This window comes from Lissotriton helveticus, chromosome 8 (genome assembly GCF_964261635.1).
Source record: "Lissotriton helveticus chromosome 8, aLisHel1.1, whole genome shotgun sequence".
Taxonomy (NCBI): domain Eukaryota; kingdom Metazoa; phylum Chordata; class Amphibia; order Caudata; family Salamandridae; genus Lissotriton; species Lissotriton helveticus.
The window spans coordinates 448,692,744-448,718,200 of NC_136069.1; the positions used below are offsets into that span (position 1 = coordinate 448,692,744).

Genomic DNA, 25,457 nt, shown 5'->3' on the forward strand with positions numbered 1-25,457 from the left:
AATGTAAAAGGCAGACGACAGATTTTTATTTTATGGAGATGGGTAAGCGTGTTCCTGTTTTTAACACATAGATCCCTTTTGTTGCTTGCATGGGCATGCGACTGCTATGCCTTGTAAATCTCACTGTCTTACATCTCGTCCCAGTGTGCCCCTGTCATACCTAGCCAGTAGGCCCTGTGTGTTGGCAGTGCACCAGTGATAAGAAGCTTGAGCATCAACCCTTTTACCAGATGAGTCAATAAGCATAGATTCTTTATCTGGGGGAGGTGCATCTCCAGATGTCTGTGAGTTCACTCTTTTACAAGCGTTGGAAAATACCAGTGAATCTAGAGGGAGCTGTAAACTGGATCAGAGGGTGATGGTTTATATATTTTTTTAATATCAACCCTAGGTGTTAAAATTCGGTCACGAACAGGGTCCTTAAAAATGTCATCTGCAGGTCTCATCATGCCTTTTAACAAAGGGAGACTCTGGCTAACTCTGTGTGAAGACCCTAGTGTCTGAAATAAAAAAAAATCATCATTTAAGTCCTCTTTATGAAGTAACCCAGATGCCCATATGCTGCTGCTTTGGAAATTAGCTCTAAATAAGGAACATTACCATCTGGAGGTGAAGGTTTTGCCGGGTATAGGTCTGGATCATTATCCAAAGGTGGATCAACTTTATAATCATCCCACGGATCTGTAGGTAAAGGAATATTGTCATCCTTATCATCCTCATCTCCTAAATCAGGCTGTGTGTGAGGAGATCCCTGTGGTGTTATGTGTAGTGGATTTGAGCCTGGCAGTATTGATAAAGGTGAAGATGGTGGAGGGGATGGGAATGTAGGATGGATAGGACTTGTAGCAATGTCTTTCTTTTTCTTAAGGGGGATCTTGTCTCCAGTGTCCTCTGAACTGACTTTCATTTTGGAAGGAGTTTTGGCTAATATATGTCGAGTATCTGGATTGATGTAAAGTTTTTTCTGCTTTGGATCCAATTTGTCTTTCATAATGTCTAAAATTGGTTACAGGGGATCTGAAATATCTTCTTTGGATGTAGGCGCCGAAAGTTTCTGTGCCGAAAAGGACTTGTCCTTTTCCTTGGAAGTGGAAGGTTTCGGATCTGAAGCGGACTTTTGTTTCGAAACTGAGGATTTCAGCTCCAAACAAGATTGGTCTTTCAGTACGAAATGTTTCGGGTCCGAAGGCGATCCGTCTCGACTCAAACCTGAGCAGAAAGGCTTGACTTCTTTTTTCGGTGCCGGGACCGGGGGTCTGGCGTTAGAAACATCGTCTCGGTGCCAGCCAAGGCCCGAAGGCAGAGGTGGTGAAGAAGCCTTATGGTTAGTGGAAGAAAGCTTATGGGGTTTTAGTTCTCACGATCACCTGTCCCGCTGAAATGACTTCGGACTCAATACGATCTCTAGGTCAGAATCAGATTATGCGACTGAGGAGGCCTCCTCTTCTTCCGCAGCTGTAGCTTCATGGTCGGATTCTTCTCCGAAGAGATCTGGATTATGTGGAGTGCTTTGGCGTTGCATTTAGTCGTCGTCGGGCCCGACGATCTCAAATAGTCTTTTTTTTTTTATAGGAATGACCGGCAGGCCTCGCAATCTTCTTCCTCGTGGTCCTGTGAGAGGCACAAGTGGCAGACTTGGTGTAGATCAGTGTGAGGGAATTCGGCGCTGCATCGAGGACAGAATTTAAACGGGGTCCATTCCATTGGCAGAAGAATGGACCAACGCAACAAGGCCCCTGGCCGTCCACGCCGTTTTTTATTGAAGATGAGACTTTCACTTTTCTAATGGATTCGCTAAGAGAGGGAAACGCGTACAATAACAATACCGTCGTGGGTACAGTGGATTGCGCACCGAGGGGAACTCGAATGGCAGTTTCGAGCTGGAGAGCATCAATACACGTCACAACACGATGGCGGAAAAAAACAATCTAACAATTGAGTCGATGCCCATATGCACCATCACCGAAAGGAGGAGTCACCTTACCTAGTGACTAGGAAAGAATTCTACGAAGAAAAACAACTTGCAAACATCTGGACCCAATACTAGATGACAGGAGTATGCAAAGCATGTGTATCTATAGCACATATGCCTTGAACAGCATGATTTTTTGGATTTGGTGTAATTAAGAAATGAAGGTTAAAATTGTATGTGTATATATAGTGGCCAGGTATCACGGAGGAACTACTGTTGTGGACTGTGGTATCGTAAGCTCAAAATAAGCAATCTAACTGGCAGGACGAAACATGAAGAGAAAGTTGTAGCCGCTATTTTATTGACTCATGGACTTGGTCAAATGTCATGGAAAAGGAATAAAAATAAGGGGAAAAGGTAGGGGTACTCTGACCACCTGAATCCTTGAAGGTGGTCCCAGAATGACACCCCAGTGGTCAAATTAAAGAACAAGTTACTTGCCTTTGGTCTTTCCTTGTAAGAAAGTGCCCTCTTTTTGCATGGTTGCCCCCACTTTTTCCTAAACTGCTGATTCAGTTTGAGTGTACCCTAGGTTCCTGACAAACAGGTACCCAAGGACTATGTTCTTTCCCTAAACTGCATTAAAAACAAAACCAAGTTGGCACTTTTTGGCCACAGGTCAGTCCCTTGTGAATGGTACCGCAGGTACCAAGGGCACTTTGACCAGGGAAGGCCTCTAAGGGCTGCAGCACTTATTGTGCCACACTCAGAGGCCTTGTACCTTTACACACACAATGCCTTTGCAAGCAGCATGTTTTGGTGCAGAACAAAATGAAGAGTCGACATGGCACACATACCACTGCCCTGGCATAGTTCAGCCACCCCTCTAGCTGGGTGCACTATACTAGTGGTGAGGGTACAGGTGCATGAGCCCCTACAGTGTCTATGCCAATTCTTAGACATTGTGAGTGCAGAAATGCCATTAAGAGTATATGGTGCTGGGAGTTTGTCATTACGAACTCCACAGCATCATAATGGCTACACTGAAAACTGAGACGTGTGGTATCAAACCTCTCAGCACATTAAACCCACACTGATGCCAGTGTGGGATTTAATGTAAAATGCAATCAGAGGGTATCTTAGAGATGCCCCCTGAAAAACGATTTAACACTATTGTCCAGGCTTCTCGCCAGTTGCCACAACCTGACATGTTTCTGGACCCATGAGTCGAGAGCCTGCTGCTCTTGGGGGTCTGAAACAATGCACATCCTGGTACGAGGTGCCCAGCCTCCTCCCCCAGGATGGGCAGGGTCCACGAAGGGGAAGCTTCAAAGGCTTGCTGCCTTTGTGAGATACCCCAGGCCTTTGCTGCTTCCAGCAACTGGCTCCCACGGTTTCTGACCCCCACTATGGGAGGGAGAATCAGCAGGAAAACTAAGTAAGGAAGGGAACCTTCAGGTGGGGGAGATGAGGTGAAGCACAACTCAGTACCCACCATCTTGCATATGGGGGGACCCAGCCAACCAGAGTGAGGCATATGCCCCCCTCCCACTGGAGGGAGGCATAATAGGGGGTGTACCCACCTCAAGGAAGGGACCCATTGGTCCCAACCTTTACCTACCTGTAATACCCCATAATTTAATATTTAGGGGCAACCCTGAACCTTGCCTCCTCAGACAAGAAGAGGAGGACCAAAGAACCCGCACTGAACTAAGAAGAGGAGGATGCCCACTGACTCGGCCCCAACCCTACCGGCCTGTCCACATCTCGAACCTGCTTCAGCGAAATCCCTGTGTGTCTGCAGCCAGCAACCTCAAGAACCCCGAGGACCTGCCCTGCCTTCCAAGTCAAAGACTTTGCTTCCAGTGAGCACCGGATTTGCTCACCAACAGACTCTGGCCCTAGCCAAAACTGAGTCTGCACCGCTCTGCACCAGACACCTATGGCCCGAGTTCGAGTGGCCCAACACCACGAGGAGCTCTCCCCGGCGATCCTGCCTTGACCCTCCAAACGACACCTGCAGTCTCTTTCTGGAGGACCCCCACAACTGCAACCGCAGCTGGTAAGAAAACCTGACGCCTAAAGACTACCCTGCACCCAAAGTCCCACGGACTTGGATAGCCCAACTGACGGTGTCCCAGCATCCATACTTACCTCTCCAACTTGTGGTCACCTCCAGAAGATCTTCGTCTCCGAGCCTGCAGCCTTTGTTGCAACCGGAGAATCCCCATTGAAAACAATAGGGCACCCAATGCCAAAACAGCGCTCTGCACCAAAACACCCCTGCTGTTGTACTCCCCCTTTGTCCTGAGCCTAACACCAGGAGCTTTGTTCCCACAACCTTGTGACCTGCTCGTGAGCAGCCACCAACAGGTTGCCCTCTATCCCCAATTAGATAACACTGGGCCTCAGCACTCTGCACCTGGCAGCCCTACTGCAGCTGAGGAAGCTTTGAGAGTGTATCCTGGACACTGAGGGAACCCTGGTCTAACCCCAGAATACCAACTCCCACAACCAAGTACTTAACTGGTAACAGATAACCACATTTTCTCCATAGGAATACATTGACTGTTTCTCCTTGAAAATTGTTCCAAGTGTGGAGCTGGTTTTGTAAAAGCTGCTTTACTTACCTTTTCTCTAGGAAATTTACCAGTGTGATATTTAGGCATATCACATGGAGTAGAAAAAGTAATCCATAAAGTAATCTGTAAAGTAATCAAAAGTAATCTAACAGTAATTTTCACTGTTTTGAAAAGATTTACAAACCTGTAAAAAAAGAAATTTTCATTCAGCTTGCTTGTATTGTTCAACCTGCCTTGAAAAGTGCCATTAACACGTACCTGCACCAGGCTTGCTTGGTTCTAGAAAAAAATATAACTAAATAATATTTTTTATACAAACAAATTGTCTGAGTTCAGACTTTGAGTGTGTGACATCATTTGCTGTCCGAGTATGTACAAAAAAATACTTAACACTACCCTCTGATAAAGCCTTACTGCTCGCCCACACTACCACAAATAGAGTAAGGTGCTATCTACTTTTACCTCTGCCTACATCTGGGCTTCCACTGGACTCTGTGCACACTATACCTCATTTTGGTATAGTATATGCAGAGCCAGCTTCCTACACGCCTTAGCTGATAAGAATCTATATCTAGCCGCAGATTCCTTACCTTAGTATTTCCCAGACAGACTGGATCCACAAGATTTTTATTGTGAGCAGTACCCCTGAACGCCGGTAGGTGGCGTCGTTTGGCTACGCGATGGTCACTGGCATCATCCGAGACAGAAGTGATGTCTGTGGCACCTAAATAAGCACCACACAGATGTACTCACGTCCGTTTATTTTCACGACTTTCCACGTCAGAAGAGCGGAGCCATAAAGAACACTGACCACTGGTGTGGAAAACTAGGGCCCTGAAAGGGTAAAGCCCGGTCCCTAGAAACCCGTTCACAGAGTGGGGGGGTATGTAGGTGGGAAGAAAACTGCAGCTATATATAGTCTCTACAAGATTAGTAACTCATTCATCTGATAGAGACTTCCAGCTGCAGATTCCTTACCTTAGAATAGATTCCCAAGCAATACCATCCCCGGCGGTGTGTCTGAGGACCAATTTCAAACAAGGAAGTCCTGCAGGACCTCACGGGCAAAATGCCCATCCTTAATGACCTGAGTGTCCAGGCAATAATGTTTGATGAATGTGTGCAGGGAAGCCCACGTTGCTGCCGTGCAGATATCCAGGACCAGAACTCCGCGGTCTAATGCAGCGGGAACAACATTAGCTCTGGTAGAATGAGCTTGCAAGCCTTCAGGAGGTTGTTTCTTGTCCAATGCGTAGCAGAATTGAATGCAGAGCACGACCCATCTGAAGATGGTCCGCTTCTGCACAGCCCAACCTTTCTTCACACCAACATATCCCACGAAGAGTCATCCACCCTGAACTCTCATGTGCGGTCAAGGTAGAAGGACAATGCTCTTTTTGAGTCCAGATGAAGGAGTAGCACCTCAACTTTAGAGGGGTGAGGAGGAGCCTAAAAAGTAGGCAGTATGATGAATTGGCCTACACAAAAGGGAGTGACCACTTTCGGGAGAAAGGACGCTCTTGTGAGAAGCACTAGTTTGTCAGGATAGACTAAGAAGTAAGGCAGCTAGGATGACAAGGCCTACAGCTCACTTACTCTTTGGGCAGATGTAATAGCTACAAAGAAAGCTGTTTTAAGGGGACAATTACGGAGAGTCCTGAAATGTTAGGACCACATTAATGTCCCATTGAGGCATTATAAATGAGAAGGACAAAAAAGATGAACAAGACCTTTCAGAAACCTATGTACAATAGTGGATTTGAAAAGGGAGGGTTGGTTAGGTAACCGCAGAGAGATAGCTCTTTTGGGTGCCCAGAGCAGAGCCCTACTGGGCTGAGCACACCATGCCACACATTTTCCAACACCAGGAGTATACCAGCTTGGTGGAGTGACGCCTGGCTACTAAGATGACATTGCAGAATTAGGGAGGATGGTCAAAGGTTGTCTACTGCTGCCGCTCAATCTCCAAGCAAGAAAACTGAGACGGGAGAGGTTCGGTGGAGGTCCCTCCCATTTGACTGAATCGGCAGCCTGATTGGAGGATTGATGGCCATTCTCCAGGGACCTGTTGTTCTTGATCATCTTAAGAACTCTGGGCAGGAGTGGTATGGGCAGAAAGGCATATATGACAACTGTGCTCACTAGAGGTGAAAAGCATCTCGGAGCGAGAGTTGCCTTGGAAACTCCAATGCGCAAAACTGCTGACAGTGCGCGTTCTCGGTGGAGGCGAACAAATCTAACAAAGGCTCTCCCCACTGTTGAAAGACACCTTGCGCCTCCTCCGGGTAGAGATGCCATTCGTGATCCACTGGGCATCAACAGTTTAGTTAGTCTGCCCTGGCGTTCAGAGGACCTGCCAGGTGTGGCAAAACCAGGAATAAGGCCAAATCTTCCAGCCATGTTCAGAGATGCAGTCTCTCTAGACAAAGGGTCCACAACCCCACCAGTCCTGTTTGCTGCAGTAGCACATGGTGTTGGTATGGTCTGCGAAGACCTGCACTAGCCTTTCCTTGATGGAGGGTAGAAAAGCTTACAATGCAAGTCAAATCGCATGGAGCTCTAGCAAGTTGATATGGAGTCTGGATTCCACCAGAGACCAGAGTCCTCTGATATCCGCCTCTTCCAGAAGGCTGCCCCATCCCAGGAGTGACGCATAGGTCACTACTGTGAGATCTGGCTGGGAAAGAGAGAGGGGTCTGTCTCTAACCCAATTGCGATTCATGAGCCACTACTGCAAATTTTTCGTACTTCCCTCCAAGATCTGGAGCATGACAGAGATATTCCCCTGATGATGTGCCCATTGGAACTTCAGATCCTACTGTAGCACACGCATATGCCATCAGGTATGATTTACCAACAGGATGATTGAGGCTGTGAGTGCCAACAGCCTCAAGGTCAGTCTTGCCGAAATCCAGTATAAAGGCTGAAATATCAGTATCATAGCCTGAATATTCTGGAATCGATATGCAGGACTATAAGCCCGAAACTGCACTGTCTCTAGAATAGCCCCGATGAAGGGGAGCATCTGAGATGGAGTCAGGTGTGACTTTGGCATGTTGATAGTGAACGCCAGCAAGTGGAGGAGGTCTGCCTTAGTCTGCAGGTGGGAGACGACAGCCTGGGGCGAGCCTGCCTTTAACAGACAGTCCACAGACAGTCGTCAAAATAGAGGAAGATTGGCACCCATGATCTCCGCAGAGGAGCTGCAACCACCTTGGTGACCACTGAAGGGGTGCTGGTAAGGCCAAAAAGGTAGCACAATAAACTAAAAATGTTCGTGGCCTTCCGTGAACCGCAGGCAACGCCGGTGGCCAGGCTGGATGAGAATGTGGTAATATGGGTCCTGCAGGTCTAACACTATTATCCAGTCTCCTGTGTGCAGAACAGACAGAATTGGAGCGGACATGAGCATTTTCAACTTCTCCTTCTTGAGTAAGTATTTGAGGGGTGGTATGTCTATGATAGGACAAAGGCCTCCGTCCTTTTTTTGGCAACAGGAAGAAGCGAAGAATAACCACCACAACCCACTTCTGGAGTCTGCACCCTTGGCCAAGAGAGTCATGACTTACTGGTGGAGAAGTATCAGATGATCCACCATCAGCCATTCTTGAGATGGTGACATGGAGGAAGGGGCTGTCATGAAAGGGAGGGAATAGCCCCTTCACACAATTTGCAAAACCCACTTGTCCGATGGTATGGACTGCCAGTGGGACAGGAGTTGATGAATACTGCTGCCAGCTGGGTGCCCGTGTTAAGAAGGCATATTAGAAAGGCTTGGAGGCTGCAGCTGCCAGGGCTGGAGGGAGGGGGGAAATGACCATACCACTAGCTGTGTGACTCACAAGGTCTGTGGGCACTGCAGCCATGCAGAGGCTGGGTCTGGGTCTCTGGAGTTGTGTGAGGAAATTTGGGTCTGTTGGAGCAGGGCGATAGCGGAGGGCAAATGTCCTTTTCACCAGAACCCCTGTGTTAGGTTTGAGCCGAATCCCCAAGAGGAAGTCAGTGAGGGCTTTGTTGAATGGGAGTAGCGGTTCTGAGAGGAGACTCCCGGCTGCAGCACATCCATCAGGATGTTAGTCTTGACTGCCACGGAGGGCAACTGAAGGTTCAAGACCCCAGTCACCCTCCACACCACCATTGATTAAGAGGCTCCTCATTCCATATCATGAAAGGGGGAAAAGAATAGCTGTATATGGAGAAGTAAACAGTCCACTGGCTTCACCCAGTTCCTCACACAAGTCCATGCTAGTGTTCTATTCGTATATCTGGTATTCTTCAGGGTCCAGCGACCCCTCCGATGTAGGAGGCAAGTCTCCAATCGGCGCAGGATACTGCGTCGGCCAACACCCTTCCTGCTCCGTATCGAAGTTGAGGATCAGAATGAGGATGGAGGCGCTGGGAGCACCACCATCGGGATCGGCGTAGGTGGGTGGTTGAGTTGGTATGAAGGGCTCCGGTAAGGAACCAGAAACAGATCATGGGGCCCGAATGGAGCTGGAACGGTGTCGCCGGCGCAGAACCAGTTGGGGCCCCTGCCAACCCCTCGGGCCCCCCAATGTGAGGTGTATGGCTCATAAAACTTCGTCAGTTGGGCGCGAGTCGCTCCGGCTGCCATTAAATTGGGGAGGCGCGGAGTCGGTCAAGGCTCTACCACAGAGCCAGGGCTTGAATGTCGATGCTCCCTCATTTCGCCAACCGACTGACGAAATGAAGTCGAAGACCTCTGTGACTACTACTACTTCTTGTGACAGTACTTACTTGAGGGTCTTGGACTTCGAGACTGCACCCGGGAACCCGCACGTCACGGCATCGCATGTTGAGCCACAATGACCTTGAGGGATCACTCCTGCAAGGCTTTGGATTTATGGCGCGACAGTCAGAGCACTGCTTTGGGCTGTGGTCGAGGCACCGCAGGCACACAAGATGTGGGTCCATCACTAACATCAGTTGATGACAAGCACCACAGGGCTTGAAGCCAGCCTTCTTAGAGGACATTCCTACCACACCAGGAGGAAAAACATGAAAATCGACAAAACATCAGAAAATCCAATCAAAAAGTGGCTGAGGGGTAGCTCTTCCCCTAGTCAGCGCTGGCTGGCAGAGAAAGAAAAGTACTGACATCATTGCACCTGGACAGCACCTATATAAGTGCCGCGGATGTCACTTCCGGCCCAGACAACGCACGTGGAGCCGGACGTCGCCACCTACCAGCCACCAGGGGTACACCTCATGAAAAATCTTCCGGGTCCAGTCCGACGCTAAGGAAACCTGAAGGTAAGGAATGAGCGGCTAGAAGTCGCTATCAAATAATATTATTTTCCCTGCGCTGCGGTACCGCCACAGGGTTCATCGAAGCCCCTGTGTAATTTTGTGTTAGTACCGTGGTAGCGTTGCAAGACCATGGGGGTAGGCTAGCAATGAACTCCTTGCTGCACCTGGGTGGTTGGGCGGGGCCAGACTCTGCAGCCAACCCCACATTGCACACGGCCAAAGAATGTGAGCAGCGGGGGGTTTGGAGGGCAGGCCTCTGCCGTACACTGCGTACGACTAAAGGACATGCACAGCATCGGTTACCACTGTCCGCTCTGGGTCGGGAAGGGAGAGGGTCCTGCAACTGCCCCAATCGCGGACCAGTAACCACTACTGTAAGTCTTTCACAGTCTGCTCTGAAATCTAAATGTGATTCAGAGTGGTCCTCTTGATGTTGTGCCCATTTTAACTTTAGAACCCACTGCAGAGCCCGAATATGTCACCTGGCATGCTCGGCCAGCAGCCTCAGTCGACCTCAATGAAATCCAGTACTGAGGCGGACATTCGGGATCATAGCCTGAATGCCCTGGCCTCTCTTTTTGAACTGTAGAAAACTTGAATTTTGTTGCAGTTGTCCTCCCACTTTGTGCCCAATTATTTTACTACCAAATGCTGGTTTTCAACTGAGCAAGTGCATGGCAGTCTTCTAACCAGACCTCAGTGCCAGTGTGCTTTCCCCTAAAACAAGTTCAATTGTTATCCAATTGGCAATAACTTTAGTACCTCTATAATTCCCTAGTACATGGTGCTCCTGCAATCTAGGGTCTGGGTACCAAAGAGGGTCCTTAAGGGCTGTAGCCACCCTAGGGGGCCCACACACAAATTACATGCAGACTGCCATTGTAGGCTGCGTGAAATGGTGCAAGCCATTCTGAAAACATGGCTTGGCCCACACAACCTGTGCCATGCCAAACTACACAGCAAGTACTATACGTAAGTCACCCATACAGCATGCCTTAGAGCCCTACGGCAGGGTGCAGTATAGCATAGTGAGGACATATATGCATGAGCAGATATGTCCCTGTGATTTCTAGTTCTATTAAGATTTTGCAAGTACTCAGAGAAGCCACCTCAAGACCTGTACTGTGCACTGGTCATCATAAGTTAACCAGCTACATGATGGCTTCACTGAAAATGCTGGTGTTTGGAATCAAACATCTTGTCTTATTATATCTGTACGGATGCCAGTACTAGATTTATTATGACATGCACCCAGAGGGCACCTGAGAGATGCCACCTGAAACTTTACCAGTGCCTTAGTGTGCTGGTTGACCGGACTCTTCCAGCCTGCCACCACATACATGTTTCCGACCCCCTGCCAAGGAAAGCCCACTCTCTAAGGTCAGAAACAATGTCTGCTCCAGAGGAAGGTGTTCACACCACCCCCAGCCGGATGGCTAGTGAGATTAGCATATCAAGGCCAGAGGCTTCAAAGCCACTAGAGCCGTTGATATGAGACTACGGCTTCCTCCAGACCTGGAAAATGCCACCCCTTGCCCAGAGGTTCATTTTAGCTGCAACAAGTGGGAAATTAGCTATGCAAGGAGGCATGTCTTACCACCTGGCTAGTCACATCTCTAAGGTGGGCTACCTGATGTGCTTCACTAAAGAAGGGTTCCACCATCTTGTTTTTTTGTGGCCTTGAGAAGTAGCCATGTACCGGGTGTAGTGACCCAAACGGCTACGACCCTTCACTCGCCTTTATGCTCCTAAATTCAGTATTTAAGTGGCTCCCTGACACCAGAAACTTAAAGAACAGCCAAAGAATGCAAGAAAAGAAGAATAGCTCAGGCCTTGGTGCCAACCCCTGCCCGCTTGCTCCTGTCTCAACAATTGCAAAGACCCAACTCGTCCCACAGCTGTGGATCCTCCAAAAGCCTTGGGGGCGGCCAGCACTTCATAAACCAACCAGCATCTCCCTTGAAGTGAAGAAGCCACTTCCCTGCAGCCACCGACCGCAACATTCGATTCACCAATCTGCTGACCAACGGGTCCACTGACGCAGCAGCCGCCCTGGAGCAGGAAATCGTGCCCCAGGAGGTCATAGACATCTCCTTACCAAATCTGAAGACAACAGAACCCTCAGGAGCCGCCCTGCAACAATACACGGGGTACCAGGCCTCTTGCAGCAGCAAAGACTTGTTCAGTGTCCAGCCCGGATGCCAAGATCAACCTTCCGACAAGGGACGTCCGCACCAGAGAAGCCATCATAGAGAGTGGCCCCGCTGTCCTGTTACATCCTCATGTCCAAGATGACCTAACAAGTGAGGGCCTCCAAAGCAAGCGGCCTGCCGGACAAAACACCTCTGCAAACTAGCCCCACGGCCCAAGTCTACAGACGTGCTAGCTTAACCCAAAGACCCTGAAAAACCAAACCGAACCGAACTGTGGGTTCCTATCGACTTGTCCCAACTTGCAGCATTTTTCTGTTACTTTTTCTCCATAGACTTCAGGGAAGCATCTCAGGAGTTGCCAGTGTAACTTCAGAACATTGAAAGTAAACCTAAAAGATGACAAGAGGTTCGCTGTAGTCTGTGGGTGGCCAACTTCTGCATGGGGCGAACCTGCCTTCAACAGCCAGTCGTCAAGGTAGGGGGTAGACTGGCACCCCAAGCTCTGAAGATGTGCTGCCACCACAACCATGACTTTCATGAACACCCGAGGGGCGCTGGTGAGACCAAAGGAAGCACAGCAAACTGGAAATACTCCCCTCCAACAACAAACAGCAGGTAGCACCGAAGGGCCGGCAGGACGGATATGTGAAAACAGGCGTCCTGCAAGTCCAACGCACCTATCCAGTCTCCAGAGTTGAGGACAGACAAGACCTGGGCCAGGGTGAGCATCTTGCATTTTGTCTTCTGGGGGAAGTCAGTGAAAGGGAGAATATTGATAATAGACTGAACGCCTCTGTCCTTCTGAGGCACCAGAAAGTAGCAGGAATAACAACCATGCCATATTTTTGACACCGGCATCTATTTGACAGCCCTCTGTTCAAAAGGGCTTACAATTCCTGCCGTAAAGTGGAGAGAAGGTCCTCAGTCAGTCGTTGGTTGGATGATGGAAGATGCAAGGTGGATGAAAGGAAGCATAGCCTTTGCAAACAATTTCTCCTAATCATCTGTCCAATGTGATCGCTTGCCAACCCAGAATGAATCAGTGGAATCTGCATTGCACCCGGTGGCTGCGTCCCTTTAAGGGTACACTAAAGTAGTTTGGCAATTGGGGCTGCAGGGTGCAGTGGGCTGATCGGCATGCAGACCTTGGTTGCAGGGGCAGTGGGAACCTCTGCCTCTCTCGCGAAACTGCTGGATCCTTTAAAGGTGATGGACAGTCTTAAGGCAAGGGATTCCTCTGCCAAAGCCCCGAAAAGAGCGTTGCAACTGGTGCAGTTGGTGGAAGAGACAGAAAGGTCCAGAGAGCAAGCGGTGACCCTACTCTCTTTGAAACGTTTCAAAGATAGAGTCAGCCTTGTCCTCAAAAGGCAAGTCCTATCAAAGGGCATGTCCATCAATAACCACTGGACATCACCAGAGAGCCCAACAGAACGCAGTCATGCATTGCTGCAGATGGCAATGCTGATGCCAATCGAACAACCAACGGAATCGGTGGTGTCCAAGCCACAATGAAACATCCATTTGACCGCATCACAACAATCTTAATGTGACAGCACAGGGCTATGATCTTCCGGCACAACAGGGAGAACTCGTTCCGCCAAATCCCAAAGGGCGTAACTATATATTCAATACGAAAAACCATATAATCAAATCTTCTCTGGGATGGCACCTAGAATTTGGAATGCCTTACCCCCAGAAAACAGACTAATCCCTTCCACTGCCTCATTTGAAAAGGAAGTAAAAGCCATCCTCATGGCTAAATTCACATGAGTATGGTCCATAGAAATCCTCAACCTGAATGGGATAAAGACCCTTTTAATCAACCTTTGCATTATATCCTCCGTTGGTCTCACACTACGAGACAGACTGTATATCGTTTCTTACTTTGTTGCTTTTTACAATAAGCTCCTGTACATATGTTTTGATTAGCTCTTCTTTTTTTTGATGTATAAGTAACTTTTATTGACTGTATAGCGCTCCGATATGCGCCAGGATCTTGTTCGCGCTCCATAAAACTTTCAAAATAAAATAAAGGGTGCCGAGGCAAGAAAACAGGGTCAGCTGGAGGACAATGGCACCTGGCTGTCGATTAACTGGCAGGCAACAGCAGGACACAGGCGTCAGTCGGAGTATCTTGAAGGGCAGGAAGAGCTCAGATAAAGTCTGGGACAGTTGAAGGACCTCAGTCAGAACATAAGTTTTTACCTCCAGGGTGGAGAGTTGAAGATCAAGGATTTCGGCCACCCTGCGCATGATCATGGCGTAGGAAGCAGATTCATCCATGGCTGGCCCACGAGGAGTGAAAACAGTCATCTCGGGGAGGTGCTTCGCCCAAGCATTCGTACCAGTTATCCTGATGGAGCTGAGCAAACTCATCACCCGGGTCAAAATCTTTACTAGTCGGTGCCAAAAAGGAAATGCTAAACATTTTGCCTGCCTTGTCGAGAGCTGAAATGGGTATCTCAGTTGCATTCAGGTGCAATGTCAGTCCAAGTTGGACCAGCGTCAAACCGGAGTAGACAATCTGCGCAACCTCCTAGGGCGGCGAGGTCAACATGGGCGCCAACGTGATTGGGCCCGGCATAGTTTTGGACATCAGGACAGGAGACGGAGGCAAGAGGAGCTCAGTGAGACCAGCTGGCGCAGCGAGGGAACCGCCAGCAATATTCCAGGTGGAAAGCTTCTTGGCTCCTTGGGGCCCAAAGGCATGCCAGAAGGAATCGCTAAGAACTGACGAGCCGGAATGTAGCTGTACGAAACTCTTCGATCTGACACAGTGTGGAGGAAGGCTCAAGAAATTTGGTTTGTGCCAGAATCAGCTGCGGAATCGTCTCAAAAGTCGGCCGACTACGAGAGCCTGATTGTGACTGCTGACGCAGCCCACGCACTTGCTCAGATGAGTAACAGTGGAGTGAAGGAGTGGAACTACACTTTTTGTGCTTACTGGAAGACTTGGAACATGATGAAAACCGGCCTCTGGGGCAGATCCTTCGATTACGGGAGCAAACCTTTGACGCAGAATTGAGGTTTAGTGTTCCCAACACCAAGTTTTTGTGTGCTTCGTGAAGTAAAGTTTTGCTTTGCGTTCCCTGCTGCTTTTCAGGTTCATTGACACGCGCACTCTGCAGGTCTTGGAGTCATGGCTCGACCCCAGACCCATTAGAGACATCGGTTTGCAACAGTCACTTCACGTTTTGACACCTTTTGTTTTAGGGGGTGGCATTCCTGGCACACTGTATTTGAATGTTGGAAAATCTAGGTAAGGTGTCTCAGAGACGAAAGGAAGCTTAAGATCCACGTCCTGTGGAGCAAAAAGAAATTAAGTGACGTCAGCATGCAGGTGTGTCGCATACATAGGCCCCACAAATCATTTCCAGAGCGGAACAACGTCAGTATGAGGCCACTAGGCACCACCTTCCAGCGGGCAGAGGTACTGCAAAAAAAGTTTTGGGATCCAGTCAGGCAAACATACAAAAGATGAGGAATCTGTGGCTAGAAGTCTACCTCAGAAGGCTACCTACTTGTAATCCTACTTACTCATCATAGTTAATTAGCTATTCTGTTTGCATCCTGGGGACTTCATAAGCCTGCAACAGTGCATAGGTTGCAGAATCACAATGAAAACTTATTTCCAGGTATAGTGGAGTAGCATAAAGTGGTACCGAATGGCGTGGTGTAGAGTGATGTGATGTACATTGGTGTGGCGTACAGTGGTGTGGCGAACAGTAGTACAGTTGTGGGTGTAAGTAACTTAAACATGGAACCGAAAATCAATGCAAAGGTATGAGGCATGAAGGGCATAAATGGCTGAAAGGCAAAGAAAATAGCCATGCGGCAGCAAGCATCTTGAGAGTGTAAATGTGTCAATAGTGTGCCATTTATACATTATAATGGCTTTATCTAATCCGCTTAAAATCAAATTTTATTTTAGTTGTAGGAGTAAGCCGTAAGATGCAGGCGTAGATAAACAATGACTAAAAATGAGTTTGAAAACAGAATGGAGAAAGCAGCACAAGAACTGGAATCAGGGAAGTGTCCTGTAAGGCGTACAATGATAAGCAATTTGAAAATATAAAAAGATGCATATAAAAACTGCTGCAGTGAACCAAACAGTGCATACACAATAGCACGAGTAGTGGATGGTCACCGACTAAGATAAATCAATCGGTTCTTGGTCCATGCTCCACACAAAATAAAATTGACGCCTGGCACGCACTAACCAATTAGGAGGCAACAAAGAAGAAAGACAATGATGCCAATATATGATAAGCAATAAGAGGGCTAAAAAGCTCCAGTGGGCAAGTCAAACACAGAAAAGGAGGAAAGCAACAACAGGGGCAAGGCAACTGGCACTGACACCAAGCCAACCAATCTCGAGTAATGACTAAATTAGTGGAGTATCGCTTTCTCTGGACAGACAGCTGGAGCGGTCTATAGCAAGACTGTGAAAAGACAATCTTGAGGGATGCAATTTCTCTTAACATTCCACATAGTCTTTGGTCAGTATTAAAAACTGTAGATACCATTATTAATTTTGCAATCTATCAAACGTATAAAGAGAAGACTTTAAATTTACCTTCGGTAACTGCCAGAAAATCCTTTGCCCCTTGGTGAAGGTCCATGTATGTATCTACAGGTCTTTCCAAAACTGCAGATACCAGTGTTCTGCCAGTTACGACAGTGTGTCTGCAAAACAAGCAAGACTATTGTAGGTACATTTTTCAAACAAGAACCCAAATACATTGAAGCAGAAATTGAAAGAGAACTCGATTCATCAGCACAGAATAATTTCACACGCCTAAGGGAGACAAGGAAGGTGGATTAATCAACGTGAGAAGATACCCTCACTAGGGGACTGTTGCAGCTTTTTCGTGTTCAACAACGGATTATTCTGAGTCACATAACAGAATACTCAGCTGCACTCAGTTTCCCCCACCTTGCTAAATCCCCCGCTTCTCCCGTCCCCAGCCTCATCTCCGTCCTTTAGCGCCAGGAAACCCATGGTGTCAGTGCGCTTTACAAATCCCACCTAACATAACATAACATAACAGGATGAATGATGCATGGAAAAGCATACGTTTTAACTTCTGGCTCTAGCAAGAAATACCTGTAAAAAGGGTGGGCTTATTTATCTCAGTGTAGCAGACATTAAGATTTCTGCAAAGTTACCTATTCTGGTGGCTGCATTGCCTAGTTCACTCATGCATGATATGCTTTTTTTTTTTTTTTTTTAAGACAAACGCATTTAGGATACACTCAATCTTAAAACAGTTTGATTTGAAATTGCTTATTTATTTTTAAGAATATAAACTGGAAAGGGCCTTGATCATTTGAAGGTCTTTTGCCTGTCTAGGTAAGATTGCACTAAACAGATTCACAACAATCATAAGCTAAGCGCTGCCATTCATGGCTACTTAGTCGAATTCATACCTTGTGTCAAAGTGACATCAGACAGTGCCTTAGGCAGAAAATAAGGTTGAGTCATCATCTCTACTGTTTCACTACAAAGATAATGCAAGGCTTGTCAACTAAGGAGGCCTTCAATTCACAAACTCACCCACCGGAGGTAGACACAGTAGGTTATTATTTTTTTACAGTGAGCAACAATATCCTTGTTCACTGTGAGGGCTCCCAGTTCCAAGGATTAAAAACACAAGGGTGTGGCTCTGTGGTCGAGGGGGCACCTAAAGTGAGAATGGCACTACTGTCACCTCTACCTATCATAGTTGGACTGGTAGCGGTGTTGGCATGAACAACAACAAATGTACTAGATTTTTTTACCCACCTCCTTCAGGGGCAGATGCATAGAAGATTAATGTTAACTTCAATACGTGAAGGTTATGAGTAAAAGAGAAATGTGACGGGGGCTTCGCAGTGTGGGTGAAGAGAAGCACAGGATTGGGCGGGGAGGGAGATTTGTGTTTTAGTGGTGGAGGGCAGCTGAGAAGGGATGACGGTATCTTATCCCTCGCTTTGAGTTTGTAGTCTGTTTCCCTACCAAAGTATGTAGCTCCTCATCTTCGTTCTGCTGCATCTACCTCACAGAATTTGCCCTGGCTGACTGAGTCCGATACACACACGTACCAAGCCAGTTGGAGCTAGCTGAAGAAGGGCTCCTGTTGATTAGCTCTCCGTGCATGCAGGATTTGATTGGTACTCTGGAGCCAATTGATCAGCTCTGTGCAAAGAGAACTGCTCTCCCTGGTATGAACACTATTCAAATCATTCTTATTGACCAAGAAGCAACAGCACATCAATGAAGTTGAGAAAATAATGTATTTCAGATATTGGTTCTGTCTGACTGAGGCATTAGTACCAGGGGTGGGGTGGTTGATTGGCAGCGGCTTTGCCTTGGGGCTGGAATGTCCACTGCATGTTTTTTGAATCATACACCCTTGTCTGAAGTTACCCAATTGCAAGTTTTCACTTTAATATTAATCTTTTGTGCTACACGCTTATGACCATCATGTGCGGAAGCGGAGGCTTGACATGAGCAAAATGTACTGTGTCCAAGAGCAGGACCCTCTGGTCCAGAGAGGTGAGCAAAGCGTGCCTTCATTACACAGGACTACTGTAATGTACTGGCCTCCAAACATGTTGCTGAAGAGCAATGCCAGATACACAGGGCAAGCAGGGGCTACTGTGCCTCAACCAAGGGGGCTAAGTTAGTTTGCCACTGATGTCCCAGGTCCTGACCAATAATGGCTTTTCAAACTGGGTCAGGTACAACCCTTTTCTCACTAGAGTCTTAGGGGAGAAAGGGCGAGCAGTCACAGGCTTCTCAGGGAAGTAGTTTGGAGGTGTACAAGCTCATAACTACTCAATTAATCAACAGACCTAATCAAGTTAATGTGCAGTCCAGTGTTTTCTTTGGAAGAAAGAAAACACTTTAAACTGCTCCACTCAATACTGTAGGGAATTGAGCTTTTGTTGCAGATACCCCACAAACACACACTTGTTGCACCTATTTGAGCTAGTAAATGCCTATTTTCAACTGAGACCTGCTAACCAGACCTCAGTGCTCCTTCTCTAACACAAGGTAAAGTCTAATTGTGCTACAACTGGCTAAGGACTTCAGCACCCCTGTAAGTCCCTAGTAAATGGTACTCCAGGTACCTAGGGCAGGGGTACTAAACAGGACCCCTAAGGGATACAGTATATCTTATGTCACCTTAAGAAACCCACAAGCAAATTCCACAGAGACTGCCAGTGCAGTCTGCATGACATAAAGCAAACTAGGAGTAAAAATACGAAAAGACACACTCCTTTGTCTCATGCCAAAGTCACTCCATCTATTATATTCAAGCCAACCCTACAGCAGGCCTTTGAGCCCTAGGGCACGGTGCATTATATTTTATGTGCGGACATATCTGCATGGGCAGATATGCCCCTGTGTTCTATTACTAGATATTGCAAGTGATCAGGGAAGCCATTTTAAAAGCATGTGCTAGACACAGGTAAAAAAAAAAAAAAAAAAAAAAAAAAGAGTTCCCCAGTTACATTATGGCTTCACTGAAAATGGGGATTTTTATTTTTAATTTTGTTATTTATTTATTGAGTTTTATATAGTGCTGGCTAGACCCGGAGTTATCAGATGATGAGGAAGAAACATTGTTTCAGAACACGGTTACAAAGTTACAACAGTTACTGGAGCTTAGTTGCAGGAATTACACGAGTACAAAAGCATAGCATAAACATGAGGAAAAATAGGCAAGGGGAGAGAAGAATAGGGGAGAGAGGGAAGAAATAGGAGAGGTAGAGGAGAATGATGGGGGATGAGGAGGGGTAGGGTATAGGAGGCACAATGGAGAGACTAGTAAATCAGTGTCCAACGTCCGGCTGGGTAGGTAACGGCCGAGGGGTGGACCAGAGCCAAACTCCTCTACAGCTGCGTGGGACAGCTCCACCGGTCATCGGCCAAAGGTTGCTCGGGCACCGCAGTACATACAGAAGGGTTATAGTTTCCGCCTAGGGGGGCATAGTCCAAAAAGTTCCATTGAGCACGCCAGTCACTGTGTACGGTGCTGTGCTCCCAGCGGAAATGGGGTAAAAACCCAGGCCTCCGCTGTGTGAGACTCCCTTGTCGCTGTGGATTCTCTCAGATTCCAGGGCATAAATGCTAGATCCCTCCCCAACAAGGGGAGAAGGAGTGCTTTGGAAAGGGACCCACTCATGGTTGCCATTATTAGAAAGTTGGTGCATCAGATGTCCTCAGAGGCGGCCATTTCGACCTAATATTGCTTCAATAGACCGGATAAGCTGGTTCGGCCAGGCTGAGTACTTGTATACTTGAATAGGCTTGTATACACCAGGGAGGTGCAGTATTTCACAAGCCTCGTTGCTTAGAGGGTGCTAGCTGACAGTATGTGCCTAGATGTCAAGCATTAAATCAGGACATCTGCCAGTCAACTGCTCGGCGAGGTGCGAGCCGCCATCTTGAAGTCAGGCGTGGAGTTAATGGTCATTGAACTCCCACTCGAGTGTCCAATGGGCCGAGTCCCCTGTGGTCCCGCTACACCACACTCCCTCCAGGCTGGCCCGTTGTTGCTCCTACCTTCCTTGCCGCATTGAAAGTCCCCACACATGTGCCTTGCGGCACAGCTCGCGGTCCCTGCTGCGGTCCTCCGAGGTCTTGCGCAACCCGTAGAGGCTCACCCAGTCACAGGAATTGTCTCCGAGGGTCGTACAGGGGAGCAGTCGTGCCAGTGCGTCACCAGATACTCCCACAGGGGTAAGCCAGCATTCAGCAGTCATTTTGCGCTACAGATCTGGCGGCCACAAGGTCTCTGTGTGCTCGACAGCTGTACACAGAGACCAGTAAATAGTACAGCAGTACAGCAAAATTACCTCTGGGTCTGTCAAGCACACTAGGTACCGCGTTTGACTCTAGCTAGCCTAGCTAGCCTGACTAGCTTCCTCCCGAACAATCACATGTTAACACAAGGGACATTCGCTGTCTCATCTGCCCAATTTGTCTAACCTCAAAATGTAATAGGGCAGGCAGCCTTGGCCAGGCCCGATGCCACCACTCTTGATACAACTAAGAGGCCTGCATCCACACCTCACCACTTGTGATGGCTTTAGAACAGGAACACTTATGGTTGTTTGGTCCTCTTGTATTTAATCCTCTGGACAAAGCTGTGAGGCATTCTGTTTTGCTTTGTGATTCTAGGTACCACTTTGGACTGCATGGTTGGTAAAGATGTTGAATGAACTGTATTCTATATGGGAGATGTTGGGTGAGAAGCATGAAGTTCAAATACATGATTCAAACATCCATGGTGAACATGGATGCAGATAAATATGAGGTGCCACAGAGAGATTGAAAACTGACCTACTGTTTTATTAAATACACTAATGAGCAGTTAGGTGATTTGGCACAGCTACATTTGTAGACACCCTGAAATTTTAGCTGTTTGTAAATTTTATGATTTAGCAATCTCATAATTAAAAGATAGCTGTTGGAGCAAGTTTAGACCTTCTTTACAATCCAGAACCTGTCTATAGAAATTTCATTACCAGGCGCAAACAATTTTTCTCTTTGGCATCTTAATTGCCTTCTGATTTTGCACAGTAAAGCAACATTTGCTCTGCATTGGTCATTTGGCAACCTTATATTATTTGGCTGAGTTTGCATCACAAAGGTGACACAAACCCAGTGCACAGTGTTGTGGTTGGATTTACTTTTCAACGCAAATCACGATTTGTGTAGGAAAGTTGTCCAGAGTACCGCAAAGTAGCACTATGCACCAAATTGTGCTACTTTGCATCAAGGGGGGGGCATACCACCCATAGGTTGTGAGGCAAATCCCTTTCAAATAACATTTATAGACAGGGAATGGAGACAGAAATGTTTGCCTCCAAACAGGCATAACAGAGGAGTAACTTTCTAAAGTCTCCCTATTTTTCAAACTTTGCAAGTATGATGCACTTTACAGCACACGTACAATAAGAAGTCTTAAAGGATGTTTTTGCACTGGAAGGATCCCATTCCAGTACAGAATCTATGCATGACAGAATGCTCACATCCTTGTAGTAAGGTCAGGCACTGGAATTATAAGATTTTCTGGTTCTGGCCTTTTCGTCATGAGTATGGAGTTGCCACACGTGCCATATAACCCATCATCTACTGTATAATTTGAGATTTTAATCCCCAAAAATTTTTTCTAGCTTGAATGAATAAAAGTTACTTAAACTGGGTCTACCCATATTGCTGCGAAGTGGAAGAGCCTTCGCAAAGGTTGGCTGGTCACCTGCCTGTTGCTGATTGTTGCAAGTGGGTGTTAAATTGGTAGTAATGATGTGAAACCTTTGCCCAGTTAGTGTTAGAAAGTGTGAAATGTCAAAATAATAAAGTAATACTATGACAAAATGTGCAGCATTAAGCTGCATAACTTGCCTTTTCTTGCAGCATAATTAAACTGTGCCGCATAATTTGGTCCTCTCCTGGCACTTAATTCCAGTGGATCAGACTATGGCGCAAGACAAAGGTGGGCGAGCCAACATATTAACAGGGGCAACTGAGCCAAGGGTCTGCGCTGGCTCTTAAGAACCTATTCACAGGCCAAGCCTTGAAAATATGTGGCATGTTAATCATGCAGCACAGATTATGTTAGACTATAGTAAGGGGTTTTCAGAAGCACCTCATCTTGGTAGATCAGATTATGTGCAAAGTATTTATTAAACATGAACTGAGAATCGTTCTAGTACAGCCTTTCCCCCTTCCTCCCACCCCACCTCATCTGCCCAAAAGACAATGCTATTAGTGAACTAAAAGACAAGTCAGGTAGGGGTCATGTGTACACATATGTGGCCTAAATTAAAATTATAGATTGAGCAACTTTATTAGCTATTAAACCAAACACAAGAGTTGTTTTGTACAGTCCAAAGCCTGAATTCAAGTATTTGTGATGAACAAAAAGGAGGCTTGCTTTAAAAGTATTTGCCTAATCTTGAAGGTGAAAGTTTCATTTTTTTACAATGTTTGGAGCAACCTCGACTGGAAAGTATTGCAGCTTTTTACTTGAGCACCAAGACTAGAACCTGTTTCCCCAGCTCGAATGTCAGCAGCACGAGCCGTAATGCCACATCCACACCCTCACATTGGAGTGTGAAACACATTCACATGTGTTTTGTTTCACACTGCCTGCTATGGGCCTCTTTAAACACTAGATTCTTAAAAGAAGCAGCCCCTTTGTCATTTCATTGATTTATTGGGGGCGTCCTGGTGCACAGCTTGCCTTGAAAATGAAGTTTTCACGCGGCCCTTTTGTTATGTATTTTGTTCCTCGAGGTGAAAGTGTGCTCCCGCAGAGTGTCTGGACACTGTAAGAAGAAAAGCTATGCACGTGCGCAGCCTAGAGGGAACATAGGTAGTAACCCCAGGGGCAGGTAGCTCATCAGCTACTACCACTCACTCACCGTAACAGCCCAAAATTAAGTATCTCGGGAACTCTGATAACAAAAGGAGTGAAAGACGACCCGAGAACCAACGAGTATGACTGACTTAACGCCAACCCTGCCGGCCTGTCTGCTGCACCCGACCCTTGTGGGGCAACTGATTTGTCCTGCCGCTGTGCAGACCTCAAGAAACCCAGAGGCTTTCCAGTCATTTGCAAATTTCCAAAGAATCTCCCATTGGAGTATAGGAGCTACTCCACTGCAGGCGCAGGGACCAAAGATGCAAGACCTAGTACACCAACCTGCCGCCCACGGGTCTACCGATGGAGCACCCGCCAAGGAATAGGTAGCAGTACTCCCACAGGTCAGATGCGCCCTCCCTCCAAGTGTGTGGACGCCAGGACCGACCGGAGCCGTAAAGGGCCAATCCCTGGAGTAGTGGGCCTCTTGCAACTTACTAGGCTTGATGTGCCCAGACCGGACACCAGCGCCGTTTAAGACTGACCTACATGTCGAGGGGCTTCAGGGACAGTGAGACTCACTTCACGAGTGGCCCAGCTATCATGTTTGACTCTTCTGCAGAAACAAAGACAAAGAAGTGAGTCTGCGACCAATGCCACCCAACGCCTGGCGAACAAAGCGGTACAAAAGGGGGTGGTGATGGACGGAGCATCTGAACCAATCAAACACTCACACCCAGTCAACAGATCTGGGTTTAACCCATCACCGTTCTTTAGCCCACTCTGCCACCAAAGCACCTACTCACCTGTGCTCAAGAACAAGAGCCCAAGGGAGGTGACGGTGCCTACAGGGTCCCCCGACCCTCGAGAATTAAGACAACACTTGGGTTTGCCCAGACTGGACTTCCAGTTGCTGCCTGCAGCCTCTTTCAGCAGGCCCCCTACAACTTCGGGAAACTCCTGCACCGGAATCGGGACCCCTAAAGACACCACTGCACCAAGCCCAACAACCCCAGGAGAAGTGGACCAACTAAGGTGGTGCTGCCCATCACCAATGGACATACAGGGTATTTTATACCCATACTGTGTTTTACAAGCATGTGTGCAGCTTGACATGCCTATATTGATCGCCATATGTTACCACCACCAGACATAACAGAAGAAGGTTTCAGAGACCATCAGACCTGGTGTAAGTACCAGGGAAAACAAACAGGGGAACCTGGAATCAGCAGAAAGGGTGTGGAAAAGGGAAACATGAGGAACCACCGCTGAATAAAAAATGCACAGTCAGCATCCTGTGCTCAAGCTCACAAATGACCTAAGAGAGACATTGTAGTTGGTGGGATCTTTGCAAATGCACAGCTTACCCAAAGGTCACTGAGCATTGCAGCTTCAGACCTTGCATGGCACTGCTGAGAAGGTGGTCGGAGGTGGAGGGCAGTATAGAGGGAGGACACCAGCAGGAGAATCTGGTCTGCTGTGCTCACCTGGCCTCTCTCTGCCTCTAGTGTCACTGATGCCTTAGGAGAGTGCTGTTGGAAAGGCCCTTGCCATCAGACCCTTTTGGTTCCAGGGACAGATACTGTTTGTTAGTTGTCCAAAAACACGCAATAGTTAAAGTTGCATTTTAAAATAATGTAGTCTGTACTGACCATGCATCAATTCATATGGCAAAATGTAAATGAATGAAAATTAGGTAGGAAGGAAATCTATGCATTCAATTTTTAAATGTGCCTACGATTCTGAGTTTAGGAATATTAGTTGCTTGTACAACCCTTAATTTTCAGTTATCAAAACGATCATGCAATTTAGAAGATATTTGCAGAATGTGTCCTTTCTGCACACTTCTTTACATCTGCACACTTCTTTACATTTGGAAGCCGAAAATAGGGGGGAATTCAATTGATAAAAAATATTCTACTATTTTGTGTTCCCCCATTTCTCCCACGTTAAATCAATCATGTCTTCACATGACAGCTTTGGTCTGTTCCAATAACACGCTTTAGGTACATCCACCCATGGAAGGTAGCACTTCAATCAGAAGAGGACCTGAAGTCCTTTCAGGCAGTACATCATCCTCATTGATCAATGCATATACCCCAGAGCATCAATCAAAGTAAAAGTACACAGCGCTAATGGTGTTGACTGCTTGCACCTTCACACTGTGAGGTCTGCACAT

At 47.3% G+C, this 25,457-nt stretch overlaps 1 protein-coding gene across 3 annotated transcripts in view; it reads right to left on the reverse strand.

Annotated features, from left to right (window-relative positions):
- Positions 1-25,457, reverse strand: part of ZC3H13 (zinc finger CCCH-type containing 13) — a 401,604-nt gene that overhangs the window by 338,215 nt on the left and 37,932 nt on the right. For all 3 annotated transcript variants that reach the window (XM_078657316.1, XM_078657317.1, XM_078657315.1), the window contains exon 3: positions 16,495-16,604. In XM_078657316.1, the coding sequence (XP_078513442.1) occupies positions 16,495-16,604 (110 nt within the window). The remainder of the gene's footprint in view (positions 1-16,494; positions 16,605-25,457) is intronic.